Raw genomic sequence first — 26,883 nt, forward strand, 5'->3', positions numbered from 1 at the left:
CTGTCTTTCTTCAGCAGAACACAAATTAAGATTTTTAGAAGAATATAGAGCTTTCAGGTCCTTATAATGCAAGTACATGTGTGCTAGCACTTTGACTGTCCAAAAGTCAAATCTAGGCTGCATAAAAGTAATCCACGGGACTCCAGTCAATCAATGAATGTCTTCTGAAGCGAATCGATAGGTTTATGTAAGAAACAAGTCGATAATTCAAACATTTTTAACTTTAAATCGGCGCTTCCATCCAGGGCTCTGACGCTGTTTGAAATGGCCAAACTCTCACATGATGTTCATTCTTCTATTGTAAATAAACGGCACTTCCGAATTCTCGCGTGAACTCGCCGATGCGCTTATGTCACGCTTCGCATTCGCATTTTTGGGAACATTTTTTACTTTTAGAGTAGGTTTAAAATTGGGTACATTTTAATCTCACTCAAGTAAATTTCTAAAGAAAATGTTTTACTTTTACTTCGATACAATGGGCGATAAAATGGGTGTTAAATTTTAATTAATGTGTAATTTATTGAGAGATTATTGAATGGGACTTTTACGAAGGCAGAAGTTCACACAGCTGTGCGCACTGTCACAGACTGTCACTCATGCGTCCATCACATAACCTACATGTTATAACCAAATATTTAAATCATCCACATTATTATCATTTCCACTGTGTGCAGTCTCCTGAGTTAAAAAAAATATCACCTTAGTGAATTATTTAGTAAATAATTAAATCGAGTGTACATTTGGTGTAGTGAAATTAGAGTGCATTGTGGGTAAGAATGAGTGAACAAAAGTAGGGAATGAGTGGCTCACTCAGAATTCAGACAATCCTACAAAATGGCGGACACCCGAAATAGTGCACTATATAGTCTATAGGGGGCGGTTTCAGACACAGCGAGTGTTTCGTGACCGGGGTTGGTGCCTTATGCAGGCTGTGTACTCTGCATTTAGAGAGCGGCAGTTCTGCTGTACAGAACTAATGATCTAAATTCTTTTGAAACTGAAAACTGTAACTACACTGAAATAAGAACTAAAAGCTATGAAATAGAGAAAGTAGGTATTAATAAAGCATGATCTTGCTTTGGTTTATATTTCATAATTATATATAATGTCCCTGTGGCACATTTTCATGTTTTCACCATAATAATTACTAGAAAGTTTTCCAAACCTCTCTTATTGACAAATTCATCCAGATCTGACAAGAGCCCTTAAAGGGATAGTTCACCCAAAAATGAAAATTCTCTCATCATTTACTCACCCTCATGCCATCACAGATGTGTATGACTTTCTTTCATCTGCTGAACACAAATGAAGATGTTTAGAAGAATTTCTCAGCTCCTTTGGTCCATAAAATGCAAGTGAATGGGTGCCAACATTTTAAAGCTAAAAAAAATCTAATCAAATCAAATAAGTCAACATAAAAGTAATCCATAAGACTACAGTGGTTAAATCAATATCTTCAGAAGTGACGTGATAGGTGTGGATGAGAAACAGATTACTTTCACATTCTTCTTCTTGTGTTTTTGGTGATTCACTTTCTTCTCTGCATATCCCCCCCTGCTGAGCAGGGAGTTGAATGTCTAGCAAAAAATGACACATTTTGACCTGTTTCTCACCCACACCTATCATATCACTTCTGAAGATGTGGATTTAACTACTGAGACTTATGGATTACTTTAATGCTGCCTTTATGTGCTTTTTGGAGCATCAACATTTTGGCACCCATTCACTTGCATTGTGCTGACCTACAGAGCTGAAATATTCTTCTAAAAATCTTAATTTGTGCTCTGCAGAAGAAAGGAAGTCATACATATCTGGGATGGCATGAGGGTGAGTAAATGATGAGAGAATTTTCATTTTGGGGTAAACTATCCCTTTAAAGTGATAGCTCAGCCATAATTTAATATTCTGTCATCATTTCCAAACCCTCATGTTTTTCCAAACCTGTGTGACCTTCTGTATTCTGTGGAACACAAAAGATGTTAGAATGTTAGATACTGACAGTCTCGGTCACCATTAACTTTCAAAATATGAAGAACAAAAAAACACATTCACTGAAAGTAAATAGTGACTCAGGCAAACATTCTGTGTAATATCTCCTTATTGTGTTGCATTGAAGAAAGAAAGTCATATGGGTTTGGAACAACATTATGGTTAATGATGACAGAATTTCCATTAATAATAATAATAATAATAATTCTGTATACATGTTAAATGTGTATTATGTAATGGAATATAGGGTAGTAAACGTCTATTATGTCATTTGTGAAAGTAACGAGTTACTCACTACTTGAGTACTCTTTTAATTGGATACTTTCTTACTCTTACTCAAGTAATTATTTATGTTAGTACTTTTCCTTTTCCTTGAGTAATTATTTTTTAAAGTAATTGTATTTTTACTTGAGGTCAGTTTTTGACTACTCTACCCACCTCTGATTATAAGGACCTGACAAAGCTCTATCGTCTTCTAAAAATCTTCATTTGTGTTCTAATGAAGAAAGACAGTTATACACATCTGGGATGGCATCAGGGTAAGCGAATAATGAGAGAATTGTCTTTTTTTTTTGGTGAACTATTCCTTTAATCGCAAATAATGAGAGATTTTGAAAGTGCTGAAATTTGATTGCAGTCTGACTTTTCCTGTCAATATCCATTTATTTCCTTCTTAGGAAAGAAAACAAAACAATATGTAACAATATAATGCTTTATTAACATTTTTCCAACAAAGCCTTCCACAGTATAAAGATAGAAATGCATTGAAATAGCACCAGTTCAAGTAAAATTAAACATTTCCCAAAGACTAAGTGGATGTTTGACTAATTGAAAGAACTAGTCCCCACATAGGTTGCATATTCATTGCAGTGGGCATTAAATCTCTTAAATCTCTCATCCTCCACAATATTAATCAGCTGGCAGACTGTGGCTATCCGCTTTGTTACAGCAATCATGAAGCTGCGTTCATGATTTGCTCCAGGGTGTCAACGCCAGCGTCAAGCGGCACTTTGAACTCCACATGAAAAGCACTTGCAGAAAAAAACGTTATTCTGCGTTTTGGTGGTAGATAAGACTTGCCATGCTGCTGTAGTAATTAAAATGCACCTTACTTGGACTGAAAAATACTTGATTTCTGTCACAAGTTCCATTTGGGCTTGTTTTGTACACCAAATAGCGTTAAGAGCTATTTATTGACACTGAATCACTGTTGTGTGTGCGTCAGCGTAATGACTCCGGGCGGACACATTACAAAGTTTCCGCCCTTCCAACCAGTGTTTATGTTGGTTTATACTGTATTAACTGTAAAACTCTTAACTACTATTTTCTTATTTTATAACCTAACAAAAAAGTTTTCAATATTTTGTAGTCTCAAAAAGACTTCTTTAGAATGTTATAATCTTTTATTCTTAAACGGAAGCTGTTAAAGCTAGAAACCTTCTTTCAAACTTCTTATAATTTATCCTAAGAACTTTTTTTTTTTTTTTATGGAATAGTTCACCCAAAAATGAACATTCTCTTATCATTTACTCCCCCTCATGCCACATCTAATATTACTTTCTTTCTTTCTGGCTAGACTTAAATTTTGGTCTGTTTCTCACCCAAAGCAATCATATTACTTCAGAAGACATGGATTAAATCACTCGAGTCTTATAAGGGCAGCATAAAATTAATCCATATCCTTTTTGGAGCTTGAAAGTTTTAGACCTCATTGACTTACATTGTATGGACAAAAATGAAAGGAAAAAAAGAAAAAAGTAAAACAAGTGTGAGTAAGTGATAAGAGAAAAATCATTTTTGGGTGATCTATCCCTAAGAGTTTCATGGATCCAGCCCCAGGTCGTCAAAATAAGTGCAAACTCTGAAACCGGAATTTCTCAGTGCTGTCAGAAGTTGTCGTACTGGACCAAAGTTAAGCAAACTTAAAACGGAACATGCAGGATCACAATGTCCTGTGTGTTTGGTCGAGTTTCAATGCGATCCAATTATGATATTGTGATGCATCGCTATGTATTAAATCGTGAAATGTACTGTTAAGTGGATAAACCCAGCCAATTGTTTAAAGGTAACATTAAGGCTCTCTAAATGTAGTTTTTTCTTCTTGTTTTTAAACTGTATGCATCTACGACATGTTTTGTTGACAATGTGTGTCTGGTCTTAGATGTTGGTGGCTCTGAAGTGTCAGGAGGATTTGGACAGAGCTGTTCAGTCTTTGAGCTCCAGTTCTGGAATGAACAACCTGCTTAGAGTGATTTTGAAAACGCCTCCCAATAACCAAGTGAGTTCAAGCCAAAACAAAGCAAAGCGACCCAAACCAAATTCAAACCAAAACTAAAACAATACCAAAACCTACACAGAAACCTTAAACTGTACATGCACTAGTTTTCAACCCTCAAATCACTTACCCACAAGTCTGTTTGCTATTTTACCCAAGTAAAATTATTAAAAAACTTTTAATGGTTCTTTCAGAAAACTGTTAGCAGCTGCCAACTCATTGCTAACTTTAAGATTTTTGCAAATATATATATATATATATATATATATATGTGTAAGCCTTTAATCAAATATATATTTAGTTTAGCAGAACTCCTTCTAAATGTTCCCCTCCCCTCAGTTCCTGCAGGTTAGCGGCCAAGACAAACACAGTGAGATGCGGTCATCCAGGTCTCTGGGAGATCTCAAAGCCTCAGTTCTCAAAGGCTCCGAACGAGTGCGCAAACACTCTACAGGTGCGTCACGCCTGCTCATACACACATACCTCTGACACACATCCTTCCAACACACCACAATCTTAATGACATTACACAAATGGCATTATTTGCACTTTCTCCATCAAGACTGGGGAATAGGATTAAAGAGTGCAGTGATGTCAGGGCTGTTATGGAATAGGGATGGGCACGAGTACTCGAGTACCTGGAAGTGACAGCAATGATCGATCCTGAAAACAATGATCGAAAATGAAAATGCTTGACGTGACTTTTCACTGAATTTGAAATTCAGTGACAACTACCTGACAACTATACACTATGTATCAAAGAGGGGCCATATTTGTTATTTTGAGATTGATTATGTTGTCATTTTCAGCGGTACCTTGATTGTCAACAGAGACGTCTCATAGCAACCAAATTGATAAACGATGCTGCAATGCTAACATTTGTTCTACAGGATTTCGATAAACAAAAGAAAGTTTAATCCACTGTGTTTTGAACATCTGTCTCTGCACACAGTTGCTAAACAGGTTTTATTGTCATATAATGTAGAAACTTTGACTCATTAATGTATATTATTTAATAAAAGTGAAGGTTTATCATTGACTGCAAATCTTCCTCTGTGCCGACATGTTTAGGTGACACACCTACATCTCAGCGAAATCAGAGCTGAAGATTTCTGCATAAAGTGGCATTCCATTGCAGTTTTCCCAGTATGAAGTTTAAAAAGTTTAAGAAGTTTAAAATTCTAAGTTAAATGAGAGGAAGCATGAATTATCAGATCAACAAACTCCAACAGAGCACAGCGTGACTTTCTGTCCTGGGCAGAGTTGGCGTTCTACACTCTGGAGAAGCGCGCACACACACAAGGCGAAATCTTTCTTTCAAACATCTAGGTGGAGCACAGCTGAATGTAACAGAAAGCATGCGTCTTCAAAGCTGTTTTCAACTTAACACTGAGTTTAAAAACGCGATGATTATGGCGTCACGGAAACCATGGTTTGCAGATACACGGTTCAGAAACAGAGGTGCGCACTTACTAAGCTTGTTACGGTAACCTGAAGGAAGAATAGAGACGCATATTCTGAGCATTGTTTCATTGAATTGACCAGTGAGTCTTTACATAATGACAAAATATTATGCATTATATTTTGATTTTGCCCTCTTTTGTACTTATTGCAACAGACTACATTATAACAGCCTATGTTAATGAAAAGACGTTGGAACAATGAGACACAATGCAGCAGCCAAAGACTTATGACATACAGGTGCATCTCAATAAATTAGAATGTCGTGGAAAAGTTCATTTATTTCAGTAATTCAACTCAAATTGTGAAACTCATGTATTAAATAAATTCAGTGCACACAGACTGAAGTAGTTTAAGTCTTCGGTTCTTTTAATTGTGATGATTTTGGCTCACATTTAACAAAAACCCACCAATTCACTATCTCAAAAAATTAGAATACATCATAAGACCAATAAAAAAAACATTTTTAGTGAATTGTTGGCCTTCTGGAAAGTATGTTCATTTACTGTATATGTACTCAATACTTGGTAGGGGCTCCTTTTGCTTTAATTACTGCCTCAATTCGGCGTGGCATGGAGGTGATCAGTTTGTGGCACTGCTGAGGTGGTATGGAAGCCCAGGTTTCTTTGACAGTGACCTTCAGCTCATCTGCATTTTTCGGTCTCTTGTTTCTCATTTTCCTCTTGACAATACCCCATAGATTCTCTATGGGGTTCAGGTCTGGTGAGTTTGCTGGCCAGTCAAGCACACCAACACCATGGTCATTTAACCAACTTTTGGTGCTTTTGGCAGTGTGGGCAGGTGCCAAATCCTGCTGGAAAATGAAATCAGCATCTTTAAAAAGCTGGTCAGCAGAAGGAAGCATGAAGTGCTCCAAAATTTCTTGGTAAACGGGTGCAGTGACTTTGGTTTTCAAAAAACACAATGGACCAACACCAGCAGATGACATTGCACCCCAAATCATCACAGACTGTGGAAACTTAACACTGGACTTCAAGCAACTTGGGCTATGAGCTTCTCCACCCTTCCTCCAGACTCTAGGACCTTGGTTTCCAAATGAAATACAGAACTTGCTCTCATCTGAAAAGAGGACTTTGGAACACTGGGCAACAGTCCAGTTCTTCTTCTCCTTAGCCCAGGTAAGACGCCTCTGACGTTGTCTGTGGTTCAGGAGTGGCTTAACAAGAGGAATACGACAACTGTAGCCAAATTCCTTGACATGTCTGTGTGTGGTGGCTCTTGATGCCTTGACCCCAGCCCATTCCTTGTGAAGTTCACCCAAATTCTTGAATTGATTTTGCTGGACAATCATAAGGCTGCGGTTCTCTCGGTTGGTTGTGCATCTTTTTCTTCAACACTTTTTCCTTCCACTCAACTTTCTGTTAACATGCTTGGATACAGCACTCTGTGAACAGCCAGCTTCTTTGGCAATGAATGTTTGTGGCTTACCCTCCTTGTGAAGGGTGTCAATGATTGTCTTCTGGACAACTGTTAGATCAGCAGTCTTCCCCATGATTGTGTAGCCTAGTGAACCAAACTGAGAGACCATTTTGAAGGCTCAGGAAACCTTTGCAGGTGTTTTGAGTTCATTAGCTGAATGGCATGTCACCATATTCTAATTTTTTGAGATAGTGAATTGGTGGGTTTTTGTTAAATGTGAGCCAAAATCATCACAATTAAAAGAACCAAAGACTTAAACTACTTCAGTCTGTGTGCACTGAATTTATTTAATACACAAGTTTCACAATTTGAGTTGAATTACTGAAATAAATGAACTTTTCCATGACATTCTAATTTATTGAGATGCACCTGTATATGTACATACTGTATTTGTACATGCCTATGTGCCCCTCCCCCACTGAGTACTCGACAAGTACTTGAGTAATTACTTAGAGGACTCGAGTAGACAAAATGACCAAAATGCCCATCCCTATTATAGAAAGGCTGGAAAAATCATTTAAGATGTTTTGAATGGCAGAGAAATGGATTAAAAGCATCAGTTTGATTATATAGTGCGATTATATAGTATTTAATGTACATGCATAGCATTTAGCCAATTTTTTTTTGTTTTTTTGTTTTTTTTTTCCTTTTTCTCCCAATTTGGAATGCCCAATTCCCAATGCGCTCTTAGGTCCTCGTGGTCGCGCAGTGACCCACCCCAGTCCGGGTGGCGGAGGACGAATCCCAGTTGCCTCCGCGTCTGAGATCGTCAACCGGCGCATCTTATCAAGCGGCTTGTTGAGCGTGTTGCCACAGAGACATAGCGCGTGTGGAGGCTTCACGCCATCCACTGCGGCAACCACGCTCAACTCACCACGCGCCCCACCGAGAACTAACCACATTATAGCGATCACGAGGAGGTTATCCCATGTGACTCTACCCTCCCTAGCAACCGGGCCAATTTGGTTGCTTAGGAGACCTGGCTGGAGTCACTCAGCACGCCCTGGGATTCGAACTAGCGAACTAGCGTACTCCAGGGACTAGCGAACTCCAGGGGCATTTAGCCATTTCAGTACAGTTGGAATAGACATTTCAAACAACTGTTTACATGATCGCACATACTGGAATTTCATTATGGATGCTTGTTTACATGTCAGTCATGTAGCCTGAATACACTAATTTGTGAATTGAGCAATCGAGTCATTTTCTCTGAGACTTTGTATTTTGTGTCTCTTCTTTGGAAAAGTAATATTTTTGTGATTACAATGAAAATACAATTTCATTCAGTATCCCTCAATTTAGGAATGGATTATAAGTCTGCATGTAAACGCATTTACTAAACGTTAATATTTTTCTTGTAGAATGCAAATGCATGCAAAGTGACGAAGGCAGAAGTTCTCATATTTGATTGAGATGTAGCGTTTAGGACACAGTAAGGACAAGCAATGGTGCCTTTGTTAAATCATGCATTCTTAAACTTGATTTAGGCTTGATTTAGGCTCTATCTGGAGTCTTGTTGCCTGTCTTTGTCTTTGAAGTGACACAGACTTAGTCATTGCATTTTCAGTCTCAGATCATAAAGCGTGTCAAAGACTAGTGGAACTAGCTGAATAACACCAGGGTTTGAAAAGGCATGTCCCAAAGCTTTTTGCTCTGTCAGCAGTAGAAGAGTGTGAATTCACATGCATTCACACATAATTGTCCTTCTCCTTGTCTCTTTTTTTAGCATACACTAACTAATGACAAAACTTTGCATGTTTGTTTCAATTTTCTTATATTTTATACATCAGCATTTTAAATCTGGCCTTCTGCTCTTGATAGTCAGCATGGGAATATTTGCCCATTCAGCAGGAAATTCAGTAATTAAATTATGATTCCCATGGTCATTTATGAAAAACCTGCCAATATCAGGGAATTTTAAAATAGTGATTTACAGGTCTGGAGAAGTCATGGAAATTGATCAATTGATTATCAGTTGAACAGCTTCAGATGTAATTGATAAGCACTTCTATATTGAATTTAACATTTTCAATTATTTGTGAGTGCAATCTCTATAAAATTATTTTTTTAAATGTGTATTCAGTTGTCACGAATGACTGGGAAAGTTATAGACATTTGATTTGTCGGTCAAAAGGTGCTGGAATCCTGTTTGATATGAACCTTATTCACAGTAGTGCCATCTTTGATTTTTGACAGGAATGACAACAAGGCTGTGAGGTATAGACTTACCCTCTCTTCAGTGGTTTGTACTGTTGTTCAAATTGATTTTGATCATTCCACTGATGAAACATTTAACAAAAAACAACTATACAAAAACTTCAGTGGACAAAAAACATGAGTTGTGAAAAATGTGTGCAATTTATACAACTTTATACAGTGCATCAGAGACTAAGTCTACCCCTCACATCCTTGTTTTCATTCACCTCAAAAATCAAATATGGTGCTATATGGAGTTATATTTGTGCCACAATTCTGCTTGCACAAAATTATAATTTTACAGTGCAGAATTATATTTTGAGTGCTTAAAAATGTTCTGTGCATGCAAGATGATATTTTGAGCACACAAAAAGTTATTTTGCACGCACGTGAAATCTTCTTGCAAAGATTAATTCATTTTGAGCAAACAAAAAATAGCAAAATATCATCTTACACGCAAATGTTTTTTGCACTCAAAATTGTATATTGCACGTGCAAAATAACATTTTGTGTGCTCAAAATATCATCTTTCACATTTAAAATAGCATCTTTTGCAGAATTGTGGCACTTATTTTCCTCCATAGTGCTACTGTGAATAAGGTTTATGGATCTGGTTTTTTGCACACTATCCAGCAGCCAGTACACTACCAATGATCAGTGAGAGAAGTGTAGTACATAAATATGTGAATAAATGTGAATAGAAAAACAGATTAAGAGTCATCAACAAATAGAGCACAGATAGAGCAAACAGTTTCTCAGTGATTGAGAGATCAGTGACGCACTCTTGTTCTCGCCATTTTATTTATTTATTTTTTCACGTTTGGCACTATCTTGTGTTTTCACACCTGAGAACGAGAGAAGACAGCTTGCTGCAAGTTGCGTACTGAATGATGGATATAGCAGGTTTTTAATGGCTCAATGTCAAGGATGTGTTTATACAGATATCTGTATGTCAGAGCAGTCAGCATTTATCATTATAATGGGCTGGAAGAGAAACACTACTTTACTGTCCTGCATAGCATGTTCTACATCACTGGTTAGTGATGTAGCTTTTATTTTTAAGGGGCCATATGGAAAGAAAGACTTTCCTGTCTCTTTTAAAATAAATTAGTTTGATATACTTTGTAGACATTTACAATGCAAACTTCCCACAACAGTCCACCCATACCATTTATAGAAACTAAACTGAAAAAATAGTTATTTAGAATGCATTGTATTTATTATGTCACAAACATTAGTAGACTAACATATGACTGTCCACATTAACAAATGATTTTCTATTAAATATTCAGCACCTTGGCCTTAGTCTTAAAGGTACAGTAGCAAAAACTTCCTGTTTCATTCAGAGTGTCAGAGAAAGCATAACAGGATAATAATAGAGAGGAAAACAGACATGTAAAGCTAAATTACATGTGTTTGGTGCAAGAAACCTTAACTACAATTTTAAGCAGTTTCAGAAATTGACCAGGGCTCAGGGCAAAAATGCCTCAGATGTTGTAGCAAATTCCTCTTTTTTTATTTTTTATTTATTATCTAATATTGATTTTGTAAAGGAGGAGGCGAGAAGCAGCTTTCCTTGTTTAGGTAAGGATATATTTTCTGCATCTGTAGCACAATTACAGTCTCACAGTCTTTGCGTTATCCTCTAAGTTAATCTCCAATTGCACACCGCTACACAAAATAAACTCTCATCATTTGTAATAACACTCTTTGTTTCATTCCCGTCTGTGGTGCCCAGGCTCTCTCTCTCTCTTCTATTTGCGGTGTGTCTCTATTTATGCCGCTCTCCCCGTGCTCACTGAAATTAGAGACAGGTGTTAGACATAATTTAGCTCAGGTGTAAGCGCCCTTACCGCTTTCTCTCTCTCCGGAGAGATGCTTGACCACGCCCCCGCTGCCACAGATTTGTTTTATTATATTGATTTGTAAGCCAGTGTAGTTTAGACACCGTAGTGACCATTTAAGTTAAGAGATTCAATTAATGTTTTTTACATTTGACATAAATGGACAGCAGTGTTGTTATACGTTTACCTTTATGAAACAATATGCCATCATAAAGGTAAAAATTCACCTGAAATTAAATTTCTTGGGGGCAATTATCGCCCCTTAATAAAATGTTTCATTTCTGACACTGATTATAAATTACTGGGGAATTTATTGGGAAAATACTGTAAATTAAATGTTACCAAAGTGTAGAATATGGCCCCTTTAATAGAAATACATTTTTTCATTCTCATCACACTTCTGCCTCATCCTACCTCATCTTTCTGTCTCATTTTTCTTCAGTTGGGTTCTTCCTTAACTCTCACCATCTTCCTTACATTTCTTGTCACATTCCCCATTAATTGTTGTTGCCTTTCATTTTCTTTAAACTTCCCCAGTTTCTTTATTCCTCCTCCATTATCTAATCACTGTCTAGTTTCTCTCTTTGTTAATCTTTCTCCATCAACCCTGTTCTTTCTCTCACTTGTATCTCCTTTCACATTCTGTTCACAAGCACCTGTCACTCATACCACACTTCAGTCTCACTCCTCTTTAACTTCAGCCTGCTCTGTTCTTCAATTCCTGACTGCATGTTTTTCCTGGGATCTTTCTCTGAACCCTGTTATCAGTTGCTCATGGAAGCATTACTATTCCAGGCTGGTTTTTGGCATCAGATTGACTGATGTTTCTTGCTAACATCTCTCCGTCTGTCCACAGGTTCTCTGAACACGGGCCGCACCTCTCCTCCTCCGGGCAGTGTACCAGAAGAACAGCAGCAGATCGCTCGGCAGGGGTCCTACACCAGCATCCACAGTGAGGGAGAGTTCATCCCTGAAACCCTTGACTCGAATGTAAGATCCACTGTATGGAGATACATATTACTGGTACAGGCGTGCTCTTTAGAAACATACAGGGTCCGAAGTTAACTTTTTACACATGCGTTGGGAAAAAATTCCACACACTGCCTTGGATTGTAAGGAATCCAGTATTTATTGAAACAGGAACATTTTGGTCATGCAACCTTCAGGCATTATGAAGCAGTTTCAATGCACTTTTTTCTCTACTCTTCACATTATTATTATTTAAGAAAAAAACATTTTCGTTCCTATGACAATGGTCATATTGTGTCACTCACAACATCATAAATCAGATTTGTGACTTTGATGAAACTGCACCTATCACAAAAACATTCAGATACATTGTGATTCTGTTCTGAGTTCTGGAGGAAAAAATCTAAATCTTTATGCATCCTAGGTTCATTTCCAATGTTAAAATGTCACTGAAGTAAAAAAAAAAATTAGAAGATGCATTAATCACGACAGATGCTTTCTTTAGTAGAGGGTTTGTACATATGCCTTTGATTTGAATTGCGCACTTCTCTTACACAGCAAAGGTCAGAGTATCATTCTTATAATGCAATTTAAACTATGTATTAAATTGCAGTTACTAATAAAGTAAAGCCAGCAAACTAGTGAATAACTTCTTTTACAATTTTTACTTGCATTTGGCATTTGCAAGTGTTAAATTTGGACCCTGGTTACAGATACTGGCCCAAGCTTTTTGTAGTCTTTTCTGCTCTCTGTCACTATCCTGTTTAATTGTGTAGTTTATAAAATTCCTGGGAGAAGAACACTCGAACATACTATGGGCATTGGCTCATGGAAAATCTTACGGCAGTCTTGGAGAGGTTTAGATGCACAAACTGTAATGCAAGTGATGTCATTAATTTTTTTGCCTGTAGATTTTGGAGCCATTTGGGAGTGCTAATGGGTCACTTTCCAGCAGCTGTCAATCACTGGACCAAGCGCTGGACAGGTGGGCAGAACACCCTCTTTATGAATGTGTGTATGTAATATAGGTTACAAGCTACTCATAATTTGAAGTAGTTAAACTAATGTCAAGCTTTTGAAAAAGTTAGCTACTGAAAACAAAATAGTTAAGTTATTAAGTAGAATCACTACTTTTAGTTAGTTACACCCAAATACTAGTTGCTTGTATATTATTAAGTGCTTAATGAGTGTATTGTAATAATTGTGGCTCGAGGAGATATCTGATAAAAGTGCCGGAGAAGGAGTGGAATTAGATTACAGCAAAGGCCAACCAGGAAGCCCCTGATGTCACCATGGCGACAGCTCGCTTATCTGGACGCCCTGGATTCCAGTGCTATCACTCGTCGCCTCTGCTCTGTTCAGAGAGAGAGAGAACAAGTGAGAATGAAAGGGAGAAATATATAGAAAGAGAGTGGGATGATCCAATATATTCTGTTTTATGTGCCTGTGCAGTGTTTCTTTAAAAAAAAAAAAAAAAAAAAAAAAAAAAGGTCAGTCAGTAATGCAGTGTGAAGAGAATAAGGGGGAAAAAAAGAACACAGGGTATAGAAAGAGAGAGAATGAGTGAGAATAAAGGACAGGAAAGTGAGAAAGAGAGATGGAGAGAGAGGGGGAAACAGAAAGGAAAAGCATGCTACCTGCACGAGCCTTATCTGGCTCTTAGCCCTCTGAACAATGGCAGGAAACAAGTGCATGGAAATTTTTACCCTCTCTGCGGGTGTGTGAGCTCATTATCCGGGGTCTCGCCAATCCCCCCGCTCAGTGCTGACGTCACTGCAGGAGTGGGATAACAGGGTCAGGACAATAACAATCACTCCTGTACAGTCAAATCTCTTTTTGTCTCTCTGTTGCACATTAACTTATGACATTGCCTTCTAGTGCACAATTCATAAATATAGTTAGCTCTTTTAAGGTGAGCAGGAACAGGGTTGTACTCATCTTAAACCCCCTTATTGTTTGGGAGTCTTGATTGGCAGAGGTCAAGGTCAGTTGCAAAGGGAATCCACTGTTTGTAGGGATGCACCGAAAGAGAAATTCTGACTGATAATGATAGCTGATAATTACTGTATTTTTATTATGATTAATAACAGAATGATGACCAGTATAATAAACGTATATAATTTTGTCTGTTTTTAAAAAACATGCAAGTTAAATCAGACATTGAAACCTTTTAATATATACTAGAAAATATTTTAATAATTTTATGTCCCGGATAATAAAAAGAGAATACTGTTTAAATTGGGGGGAAAAATATATATTATCTGCTTCCTGTATCTGCCAAATCAAACTGATATGTTAATTAAAATAAAGGCTAATATTAGCAGATTCCGATATAGTCGCAATATACTGTACATCCCTATTTGCAATCAGTTTGAAGACACAATGCACTGACACTTGTTTGGTTGCCTCTTTGTTTTTCTGTATTTCGGCTCCATTTCTGTATATCATTTAAAAAAAAAACAACTATCTAATATAAACTTTCCACAGCTGAGCAACTGATGGCAGATTGCATTTAGTCATTTATTTGCCTGGAAAATATGATTAATGCCTAACATTATCCATCTGTTTCCATAACCAACTGAGGCTTCGCTAAAACTTATACAAAAATCTTCAAACTTCTTATCAAAAGAACTATGATCACTCCGAAATACTGTACAGGAGTATTTCCAAAAAGATCTAGACTCTTAAAACACCCATAAAATGTTTGAATAGCTTCTTTCCCACCTACAGTCCTGGTACTTTACCCTTAGTAACTTTCTAGATGGACACTTTCTGGTTATTAATAATTAGTGGACCATGTCCATTGTTAATGTGATGAACTACACATTTGATAGTTTATAAGTTGATCACATGTGATTGATATCCAATGCAATTCTTAAGTATTGCTTAAATGTCCAAATATTTTTGGGGCCACTGTACAGTATAATGCAGATTTGACTGACACTTAACATATTAATTATTCTATTCTAAAGGTAACAGAAACCTTCTGTATGGTCAGACGTTATTATCTTGGGTCAGGTATCAGGTTATAGTCTCCATCCTGTCTCCATCCTCAACATAACGACAGGTGTTAGGTGCCCCTTGCTGTCCATTGGTTATGTCCGCTGGCACATTGGGGACTGTGTGGTGCTGAAATGTAGGCCAAACAGACAGTGCAGCCCAACCTCAGCACTGCACACAAGAGAGTAACATGGAAAAATAACCACAATATCCCCTTCCTCTCTCTCCTTTGCTCTCCGCAGCCCACCGTTCTCACCGAACAACCGGGACAACAATTACCTGAACATCAACTATGAATACAAAGGTGAGGGTGACATGAGCAAGTGAATATGGTTCTCTGTCATAGCTGTGGGGATGTCTTAATGGTCTCTGGTCCATTAATAGAGCCGGTTCTCTATGACAGGAGCAAATGGGCTTCTTTTGTGGTGTGGACTGTAGTCGCACAAAATCAATCAAATCAAATCAGCTCTGTGTTGTTACTGGGGCATCACATTAAAACAAGGCTATAAAATTGCAGCTTTGTTGAAAGGTTTAGAAGCTGTGATTGTAGCTCTGTACCAAGCTGGTCTCCCAACCTGGCCAAGCTGGTCTTCAGCTGATCTAATTGGTCTCACAACCTGTCCAAGCTGATCTTCAGCTGGTCTAGCTGGTGTACCAAGATGGCCTCCCAACCTGACCAAGTTGGTCTTCAGCTGGTCTAATTGGTATCACAACCTGTCCAAGCTGATCTTCCACTGGTTTAGCTGGTGTACCAACCTGGCCAAACCGGTCTTCAGCTGGTCTAACTGGTCTCACAACATGTCCAAACTGAATTTCAGCTGGCTTAGCTGGTGTAACTAGCTGGTCTCCAAACCTGGAAAAGTCAGTCTTCAGCTGGTCTAGCTGATCTTTTGACCTGTCAGAGCTGGTGTTCTCCGGGTCCATCTGGTCTTTCGATCTACCAAAGCTGATTTTCAGCTGGTCTAGCTGATCTTTTGACCTGTCAGAGCTGGTGTTCTCCGGGTCCATCTGGTCTTTCGACCTACCAAAGCTGATTTTCAGGTGGTCTAGCTGGTCTTTCAACCTGTCAGAGCTGTTCTTCAGCTGTCCTAGGTGGTCGCCCAACCTGGCCATGCTGGACTTCAGTTGGTCTAACAGGTCTCCTGACCTGCCCAAGCCGGTCTTCAGCTGGTCTCCCAACTTGGCTAAGCTGGACTTCAGCTGGTCTAGCTGGTGTTCCCAGCTGATCTTCAGCTGATCTCCCATCTTGGCTAAGCTGATCTTTAGCTGGTCTAGCTGGTCTCCAAAGCTGGCCAAGCTGGTCTTCAACTGGTTTAGCTGGTGTACCAAGATGGTCTCCCAACATGGCCAAGCCAGTCCTCAGTTGGTCTAGCTGGACTCCCAACCTGGCCAAGCGAGTCTTCAGCTGTCAGCTGGTCTAGCTTGTGTCCAAACCTGGCCAAGCTGATCTTCAGCTGGTCTAGCTGGACTCCCAACCTGGCCAAGCCAGTTTTCAGCTGTCAGCTGGTCTAGCTTGTGTCCTAAACTGGCCAAGCTGATCTTCAGCTGGTCTAGCTGGTCTTTTGACCTGTCAAAGCTGGTCTTCAGCAGGTCTAGCTGGTCTCCCAACCTGTCCAAGCTGGTCTTCAGCTGGTTTAGCTGGTGTACCAAGCTGGTCTCCCAACATGGCCAAGCCAGTCCTCAGCTGGTCTAGCTAGACTCCCAGCCTGGCCAAGCCAGTCTTCAGCTGTCAGTTGATTTAGCTAGTGTCCAAACCTGGCAAAGCTGATCTTCAGCTGGTCTTGATGGTCTTTTGACCTGTCAGAGCTGGTCTTCAGCTGGTCTAGCTGGTCTCCCGACCTGTCCAAGCTGATCTTCAGCTGGTCTAGCTGGTGTACCAAGCTGGTCTCCCAACCTGGCCAAGCTTGACCATCTGACAAGTGCCCAAATTCCCTCTTAGACCAGCTAAGACCAGCAAACCAGTTTAGGCTGGTTTAAGCTGTTTTTTTCAGCAGGGTGTCTTTCCATGGGAGAACAAATATGTGTATACATACATACATACACAAAAAGATCCCGACACTGTGTGTAGCTCCATAGAGAGGTCATTTTTTTCCCCCGGGTTTTTTGTGAGTAGATTTTTCCTCTGCGCATTCCTTCTAAACGGAGCAAATCACTAGGTTGCCCTGGGAGACGTGCTGCAAACAGCGCGTGGGGAGGCAGTCAGCTCATACAACAGCTGCTTTCAATTGCATGCGTCCTCAAAACACAGTGCTTGTGCTCAGGCAAGAAGCCCTCAGAACTAGACGGGACCCCTGCTTGTGTTTACACACAGCCACTAAATCTGTCCTGATCATTCTTTCCCCATCTTAATCTGACTCTTTTTCTCTTTTTGCAAATGTTTCTTAGTCTTTCACTCTCTTTCTTTTTTTCTTTCTGTCTTTGTTTCTCTTTCTCATGTTCTCATTCTCTTTATTTACAGGACAAATGTAAGGATGAATTTCAAAGAAATGTCTGGGATGAATTTATGTTTTTAATGGGAGCATTCTAGTTTTCAATGAAGAGCTCCTCCTCACTACTAAAGAAAGCCCATTGCATCACATCATCTAATATCAAATGCTCTGATCACTTTGATTATTAATATATGCTGTTTTCTGTGAATAAAAAATATTAAAGCTTGTGTGTGAAACCATAGCTCTTGTATTGAATGTTAGTAACTGGCATGTATCTCACTGCTCCACCTGCAGGACGACATGGGAAACATGGCACCTTCCCACGCCAGTTCCATGTGTCCAGTCGTTGTAAAGACTATGGTGATGGTAAGATGTCCTTTACCAGAACAATGCTTGTGTTATCATGCTATTCATAACAAAGGAAAACAGTGACTATGTATGTTTCATTAATTAATCTGAAAGGATTTATGAACTTTATTCAGTTGTATTAGAGCTGCCTACACTGTACAAATTTAAAGATTAAATGTATCTGTAATCAATCTGAATGAATAGCTGGTGAGAATTGTAATCTAATCTGCACTGCTGCCAGTCATTTCACCATTAGTTATTGCCAGACACATACAGAATTGGTGCCTGCAGAATTCTGCAAAATTATCCCATGCATGTGCATTTTGTCTAATTTAATTATGCTCTCTGTTTAACACAGTCATGTTTAAATCCATTCTGCAGGATTCTGCATATTTTCCCCAAAATCAGCACAGAAGATGTGGAATAAGTCTGCAGATTCGGTCTGGGCTTGGTTGTTGCATAAGTGTTTTAAACAATTGGAATTATAGTGAAAATATGTTTTGTTTCTCTTTCATAATGGCACCATTATGTTTTCATAATGCAACCATGCAAAAGTCTGCAAGAAAATTGTTCCTGAGAGCGAAAAACTTCCAGTCTGGTATTTGGAAGCTCTCTTCAACTCCCAAAGCACCTAATTAGCTAATTAATTCTTTGGTTAACATTTAGCTCATGCTTTTTTATCCAAAGCAACATACAATTCACTAATTGCTGGGACAGTCCCTCTGGAGTGTCATAGCATAGAGGGCATTGCTCAGTGGCACAAAGCAGAGATTTGTTCGCTGTAGTTCTTCTGCTTGGAATCAAACCTGCCTTTACAGCCCAGATTCTTAAGTTGTTAAGCTGTCACCACCACAATACCAAACTTTTGTCATATTACATACTGGTAGTGCTAAAGAGACTCAGCCCTGCAGGGCTGTAGGCAGATCTACAAGAATCCAATGGCCATGAGCTTGGCCAGCATGATTTGAGTTTCCTGTGTGCTGAGATCAGAACTGAGTGTATTAAAAATCTGGTGTGTGAGTTATTTGTATTTCCCCTAATGGGGCACATTAACCATTGCAAAACACTGCACTGAGAGCAGTTTCCTGCCTTGTGGAAAGGTTGATACGGGAAGTGAGAGAGAAGGGAATAGAAAAGAGCGATAGGGAGGACTGGAGAAAGGGAGAGAGGGAATGTAAAGATGCTTGTTTTTAACATGTGGTGTGACATGTTAATTGCATGTGCCTTAAAGTGTGGAACGTTAGACATTTCGGATCAGTAATCAGATCATGAGGTCACACTGTCTGCAAATAATTATTTTAATTTATCTTATTTGAGGGGGATTTGAAAAACAAACACTCAAGTTGGTGTCCAAACTATTAAATGTGCATACATATGCATAGCTGTAAATATTCTATGATTGTTATGTCAAATAAATCTAAAATGCGTGTTTCTGTGTATATGTTCAGGTCGAAGGACTTTCCCTCGAAGTTTTATGCCCCAGGAAAACCTGTTTCAGCTGGTCCCGTCCAGCTGTACACGCAGCTATAATGGAGAAAGCACTTTGCTGTACAGTGGAGATCAGCAATCTATCAGCTGGACTGAGAAAAGCAGCCAGCGCAACTCTCCCAAATGTGAGAGTCTATATACACATTCATACTGTATACAGAAACTCACACACTCACTTAAAAAAGTTACACTTGTCTCCAAAACAGTTTAACTATGTAACATTTGAATCATGAATGTAGAATATGTATATACTGTATGTGTATATATACTGTATACTTTACTAGGTACACCTGTACATCTTCTTATTAATGCGATTATCTAATCAGCCAATCGTGAGGCAGCAGTGTAATGTATATAATCAGGCAGATATGGGTCAGGAGCTTCAGTTAATGTTCAAATGTTCACATAAACCATCAGAATGGGGATAAAATGTGATCTCAGTGATTTAGACCGTGGCTTGATTGTTGGTGCAAGACGGGATGGTTTGAGTATTTCTGGAACTGCTGATCTCCTGGGATTTTCACGCACAACAATCTCTAGAGTGAAAAGAGAGTTCAGCTAAACACACTAGTTCAACTGGCTTGATGTCAAATATCATTGAAATACATGCTAATTACATGATGGTGGCAGAGAGGTCTTTGTGCACTGATTAAGATGATCATAAATGCTGACAGTCGCCAATGTGTCTGTCATAGAATAAGTAGCAAATGAGTTTGAGAAATGTGTAAATCTTCAAGTGGTGAATCACAGTGTGTTTTCTAGACTAGGGTTTAGATGAACTGAATTCAGACCTAAAGTTAATCTCATAATTAGATCCATGCAACTAAGGATATAGAACAATAGCAGAAATATTGAAATCATAGACAGATTTGGACACAGAGTGACCCCTTAATGCTTGTGTTATTGTGTGTGTAGCATGTTCTAAAAAAGGGGTGATATTCAGAGCTTGGCCAAACTCTGAGAAATTGTATTGAAACATAAAAAAAAAAAAACATCCACAAGAATTTTCTTAAGTGTGACTTGGCCGTGATTTAAAGAAGCAATATTCAGGTGTGTAATATTGAGTATTGAGTGAAGAGAGACATTAGGATTTAAGTTTAGGAGACTCTCAGCGACTGCCAGTAGCTCACTGCCTGCCTGTCTGTTCCCTTAAATCTTAGTTTATTGTTTGAGTGCAGAACATTTGCTATTAAATCAAAAGTGTAAATCAGTATAACATTCAGGATAAATACAGTTGTGGTTTGACTCAGTGTCGTCAGCAAGTCTGAGTGTGTGATTTGGTCTGGTTTGAGTTACAATGTGTGGCGTGCTAGTGAGGTTAACTGATTCTTCTAACCCACAGCCCCAAGGGCTCCGGTAAACTGGCGTCAAGGGAAACTCCTTGGTCGAGGAGCCTTCGGCGAGGTCTACCTTTGCTACGATGTCGACACAGGACGCGAGCTTGCAGCCAAGCAGGTGCCCTTTGACCCTGACTGTCAGGAGACAAGCAGAGTAAGCAAGCACAATACTAAACTGCTTAAAATCGGTGCACAACAGGAGATAGGGACTGTACAAAAAAGTACTGTAGGAGTACCTTAGTTCACTGATGGTATCAGATGATGATACCATAGTACTTTGATATACAGTATACCATGACACTGAAATTAATCTGGCAGTATTTATTTATATGGTACTCAAAAGGTACTTCCAACAATACCATGGTAGTACCATGTTTTTTGGGCATGCACCATGGTAGTACCATGGTATTGGTACACACCCCAAAAACAAAAAAGCATGGCACTACCAGGGTGCATGCCCAAAAAACATAGTACTTGCCAGGGTGCATGCCCAAAAAAGCATGGTACTACCAGGGTGCATGCCCAAAAAAAAAACATGGTACTACCATGGTGTTTGCCCAAAAAACATTGTAGTACTGTGGTGCATGTCCAAAAAACATGGTACTACCATGGTGCATGCCCAAAAAAGCATGGTACTACCAGGGTGCATGGCCAAAACACATGGTACTACCATGGTGCTTGCCCAAAAAAGCATGGTACTACCAGTGTGCATGTGCAAAAAACATGGTACTACCAGTGTGCGTGCCCAAAAAAACATGGTACTACCATGGTGCATGCCCAAAAAACATGGTAAAACCAGTGTGCATGCCCAAAAAAGCATGGTACTACCATGGTGCTTTCCTAAAAAAAAAAAGAAATCACTGTACATGTACCATGACACTTTCTGGCACTTTTTTGTAAATGTATTTATGCTCTGAAGAGACTTTTAGGAATTTAGAAAAGGTGTTTTTCTTACTTTCTGCTCATTTTTCTATCCACAGGAAGTGAATGCACTGGAGTGTGAGATTCAGCTCTTGAAGAATCTTCGTCATGAGCGTATTGTACAGTACTATGGCTGTTTGCGTGATCTGGTGCAGAAAAAGCTGTCCATCTTCGTGGAATTCATGCCAGGGGTGTGTACAGTCACACACACAGAGTTTGTTGTGCTTGTATTTTGGTGGGTTCGTTTGTTGGCGGGATTGTGAGATACAGTTGAAGTCAGAAGTTTACATACACAGTAACCAAATACATTTAAACTCAGTTTTTTACAATTTCTGACATTTAATCATAGAAAACATTCCCTGTCTTAGGTCAGTTAGGATCACTACTTTTTTAAGAATGTGAAATGTCAGAATAAAAGTAGATAGAATTATTTCTTTCGGCTTTTATTTCTTTCATCACATTCCCAGTGGGTCAGAAGTTTACATACATTTTGTTAGTATTTGGTAGCATTGCCTTTAAATTGTGTAACTTAGGTCAAACATTTTGGGTAGCCTTCCACAAGCTTCTCACAATAAGTTGCTGGAATTTTGGCCCATTCCTCCAGACAGAACTGGTGTAAGTCAGGTTTGTAGGCCTCCTTGCTCGCACATGCTTTTTCAGTTCTGCCCACAAATTTTCTGTCGGATTGAGGTCAGGGCTTTGTGATGACCACTCCAGTACCTTGACTTTGAGCCATTTTGTCATAATTTTGGAGGTATGCTTGGGGTCATTGTCCATTTGGAAGACCCATTTGCGTCTGAGGTTTAACTTCCTGGCTGATGTCTTGAGATGTTGCTTCAATATATCCACATAATTTTCCTTCCTCATGATGCCATCTTTTTATGAAGTGCACCAGTCACTCCTGCAGCAAAGCATCCCCACAACATGATGCTGCCACCTCCATGCTTCACGGTTGGAATGGTGTTCTTTGGCTTGCAAGCATCACCCTTTTTCCTCCAAACAAATGATGGTCATTATGGCCAAATAGTTAAATTTTTGTTTCATCAGACCAGAGGACATTTTAATAAGTAAGATTTTTGTCCCCATGAGCACTTGCAAACTGAAGTCTGGCTTTTTTATGGCCGTGTATGTAAACTTCTGACTTCAGCTGTATTTACCCTTAGAATCACGCACATTATTTTCAGACCCCAAAATCTTGCTATTATTGTATCCTCATGATGAGTATTTTATTTGTGCAGGTTACAGCAGGCCTAAAGGTGAAGTGTGTAATTTTATGGATGTTAAAATACTTTCTCCTATCCTAATTAAAACAAGTAAGCCATTTGTATGTTGATTTCCCCAAAAAGTATAAACTATGGCTCTGTGGTGCTATCAAAATATTGCTTTGATTGTTTGAGCATCCAAACAGCACGACACAGCAACATTGGTTCAAGCTTTTGCTATCTCTTTTCTAAGTGATCAAACAAACAGTTTTTTTCTGTAGCGGATTATCAGAAATCCCATATACTTGCATTGACAGAATCTTTAAACAAGCCAATGGAATGTTCGTGAATGGTCAAAAACTTCCAAATGAAACAAACCCACACAAAACCTAGATCTATCTATCATCTGTCTGTCTCTCTATCTGTCTATCTAGATTTTTATCCATTTTTCTATCTGTCTGTCTGTCTTTCTAACTTTTTCTATCTATCTGTCTCTCTATCTATCTATCTTGAAGAACTTTACCTATTTAGTTATTTTCACAATTATGTTTGGTGACACTAGTGGCACAGAAATGACACACTTCACCTTTTACTCTGGTACAAAACAATAACAGCAATAACACCATCTTAGATTTAAAAAAAAACTACATTGTTAAACATAAAATGAATCTGCATTTTCCAAGTAATTACAAACCCACGCCAAAATGTCATTGGCCCACAAACATATCCACAGTGTTCTTTGTCAGCACAACCACAGTTTTATGAGTTCATTTTCTTGCCAAATGAGTGTCTTTATAGAGCGTCAGACGTGGTCTGTCCCATAAGTCAGCCGCATTTTAATATGCACAGAGACTCTTAGTGTCTCAGTCACATATTGTCTGGAAAAGGGGAATTTGTATTTTTCACAGAGGTCTCTGGCATCACTGCTCAGAGCCAAAGCTACCAGCCCCTGCACACCACTGCAGAGCCCTGATAAGAGTGAGGTGAAGGAAATAGAAGAATAGAATAGGAGAGAAAGAGTTTGAGATTGAGTAGGAGGTGGAACAGGGTTACATTGGGGAAATGTATTGGGTAATGATGTACAGACAGAGATCAGAATATTGCCATGATGCACAATAATGCATTGGTTAGTTTTAATGAAGGACATTGTGATACTAAAACAGAAAAATCTGTCATAATTTTTAACATGTTGTTTCAACCCATAATACTTTCTTGGAACACAAAAGGAGACATTAGGTTGAATGTTAACCTCTATATGAGGGCGAGTAAATAAAAACAGAATTTTTATTTTTGGGTGAACTATCCCTTTAAAAATACAAATGTATTACTACTTGGAAGTGTCACGGTCCTGTCACTCTGTCAGTCTGGGTTTTTGTCTGACAGGACCGTGGCATTATCGTCCCATGTCTGTCTTGTGTTTCGTTGTCTGTCTTTGTGTGAGCGCACGGTTTTAGTTGTATTCCCTGCCGTGTGCTCTTTGGTCTGTCTTGTTTCATGTCGGGAGCACGGTGTCTGGATCCTGACTTCCTGTCTGGTTTGGTTTCAGTCTGTGTCGGGATCCGGACACTCGTGCTCCATGTCTGTTTTATTGACATGGGTGCATAGCGCTTATGTCATCTTGGCAGCATGCACTCGTGTCAGTAGTTTGTCGGTCTCTTGCGAACACGGGTGCACGTTGCATTTGCGTTGCGTGCCTGGGTCGCGGAGGCTGTTCCCCATTCGCTGGCAGCGCTCCCGGCCACAGAGGCCATTGCCCTGTCACTGCCTGTGCTCACAGCCACAACGGCTGTTCCCCCATCACTGCCAGTGCCAATGACCATGTAGGTCATTCCACTTTTATTGTCTGTGCTCACAGCCACTGAGACTGTTCCCCTGTCCCTGCCTGTGCTCACAACCAAGGAGACTGTTCCCCAGTCTCTGCCGGTGTTCACGGCCATGGAGGCCGTTCCCCTGCCGCGTCCAGCGCAGTACACTGTCCCCTCTGCCCTGAGGCCTCCTCCCAGGCCGCCAGACCCTGCCTTTGCCCTGAGGCCTCCTCCCAGGCTGCCAGACCCTGCCTTTGCCCTGAGGCCTCCTCCCAGGCCGCCAGACCCTGCCTTTGCCCTGAGGCCTCCTCCCAGGCCGCCAGACCCTGCCTTTGCCCTGAGGCCTCCTCCCAGGCCGCCAGACCCTGCCTTTGCCCTGAGGCCTCCTCCCAGGCCGCCAGACCCTGCCTTTGCCCTGAGGCCTCCTCCCAGGCCGCCAGACCCTGCCTTTGCCCTGAGGCCTCCTCCCAGGCCGCCAGACCCTGCCTTTGCCCTGAGGCCTCCTCCCAGGCCGCCAGACACTGCCTCTGCCCTGAGGCCTCTTCCCAGGCCGCCTAACCCCGCCCCTGCCCTGAGGCCTCTTCCCAGGCCGCCTAACCCCGCCCCTTTCCTTAAGTTCCCTCCCTTTCTGTTGTGTTTTATGTTTTAAGTTAGTGCTCATTATGTTTGTTTTGTGTATTGTTTGATGTTCCCGTTTTGGGATACCAGGAGGTGGGGGGGGTGGGGGGATATGTCACGGTCCTGCCACTCTTTCAGCCTGTTTTTTGTCTGACAGGACAGTGGCTTTATTGTCCCATGTCTGTCTTGTGTTTCGTTGTCTGTCTTTGTGTGAGCGCACTGTTTCAGTTGTATTCCCTGCTGGGTGCTCTTCGGTCTGCCTTGTTTCATGTCGGGAGCACGGTGTCTGGATCGGTTTTGGTCTGTGTCAGATCCGGACACTTGTGCTCCATGTCTGTCTTTTATTAACATGGGTGCATCGCGCTCATGTCTTCTTTGCAGCATGCACTTGCGTCAATAGTTTGTCTGTCTCTTGCTAACACGGGTGTCGCCCGGGTCACAAACTGTCTTCATGTTGTGCTGAGGTTCGGTCACTTCGGTCTTAGGTGTCGGGTGTGTGTGTGGCCGAACTCTTGCACCTGTCTTGTTTTTGTCACCTGTTGCGTGCATCACGTGGCGTTTGCCTCGCAATGTACGCTCAGGTTTCGTTTAGTGTGAGAATGCGTGGCATCGCTTTGTTTGGCATTGCTATGCATTCTCTCGTCTTGTTTGTTGGTTGGCATGGGCGTATATTGCCTCCTGTCTTGGTGATGTGCGCTCATGCCATTCAGGTGTTTTGTTGTGAGAGCACGTGGCTTTGTTTGGTTTCTGAATCGCTGCATGTCTCTCTGTCTTACGTCATGCCCTACCTCCTTGTTTGCCCATTATCAGTTTAATAGTCACACCTGCCCTGTCTTGTTAACCTGTTGATTTATTTTATTTTAATTGAATTTTGTATTAATTTGACAAGATTTCTCTCCCTATTTTAGTCTCCTCGTGTTTGCTGTCCATTGCCTTTTTGTCTTGTTTCCTGTCTTGTTGGTTCTCTCATGTCGGTCCTGTCAGTCGGTCTATTTCCTCCTTCCCTGGTTCCCATAGCCCAGTCTGGTTGGTCCTGTTCCCTGTTTCCCCCGCCTAGATTATTCACTTTGTGTTTTTCCCCTTTGGGGTAGTTTGTTTATTTTTCCCTCTTGTGGGAGTTTATGATGGTTTTTGTTTTTTATAAATAAATCCCCTTTTTACTCTGCAGTCGGGTCCTGCCTCTGCATTTTGTGACAGGAGGGAGCTGTACAAATGTATAACTACTAGGAAGACATTGTGGTTTCTCTTATTGTAGTTTGCGTCACAGGTGTTTCTCGATGTAGTCCTTGAGGACACATTGTTTCCAAACCAAGTGGTGTAAACAGGAAAGTTGAGGAAATATGAACTTTGTGAGCCGGTTTGAGCCAGTGTTTCAAGGAAACTCAGACATACTGTCAGGAAGTTTGGAACTATGATTAGTTTTTTTCAAAAAATTTTGACAAACCAAACACTTCCAGCTCTGGTTTTGTAAACAATTCTAAACATACTTCACTGTGAACAACAAACGGCCGTCTTGATAATTGATAATCAAAATTAAAATTAAGATTATTAAGACTATTAA

The 26,883-nt window shown here is 40.0% G+C and overlaps 1 protein-coding gene across 2 annotated transcripts in view; it reads left to right on the plus strand.

The window, feature by feature from the left end:
- Nucleotides 1-26,883, plus strand: part of LOC127432062 (mitogen-activated protein kinase kinase kinase 3-like) — a 68,233-nt gene that overhangs the window by 36,520 nt on the left and 4,830 nt on the right. For both annotated transcript variants that reach the window (XM_051682852.1, XM_051682853.1), the window contains 9 exons: nt 4,151-4,267; nt 4,604-4,718; nt 12,062-12,195; nt 13,086-13,159; nt 15,417-15,478; nt 17,898-17,969; nt 19,400-19,564; nt 20,782-20,930; nt 21,757-21,888. In XM_051682852.1, the coding sequence (XP_051538812.1) occupies nt 4,151-4,267; nt 4,604-4,718; nt 12,062-12,195; nt 13,086-13,159; nt 15,417-15,478; nt 17,898-17,969; nt 19,400-19,564; nt 20,782-20,930; nt 21,757-21,888 (1,020 nt within the window). The remainder of the gene's footprint in view (nt 1-4,150; nt 4,268-4,603; nt 4,719-12,061; nt 12,196-13,085; nt 13,160-15,416; nt 15,479-17,897; nt 17,970-19,399; nt 19,565-20,781; nt 20,931-21,756; nt 21,889-26,883) is intronic.

The sequence above is a fragment of the Myxocyprinus asiaticus genome, chromosome 41 (assembly GCF_019703515.2).
Source record: "Myxocyprinus asiaticus isolate MX2 ecotype Aquarium Trade chromosome 41, UBuf_Myxa_2, whole genome shotgun sequence".
Lineage (NCBI taxonomy): Eukaryota > Metazoa > Chordata > Actinopteri > Cypriniformes > Catostomidae > Myxocyprinus > Myxocyprinus asiaticus.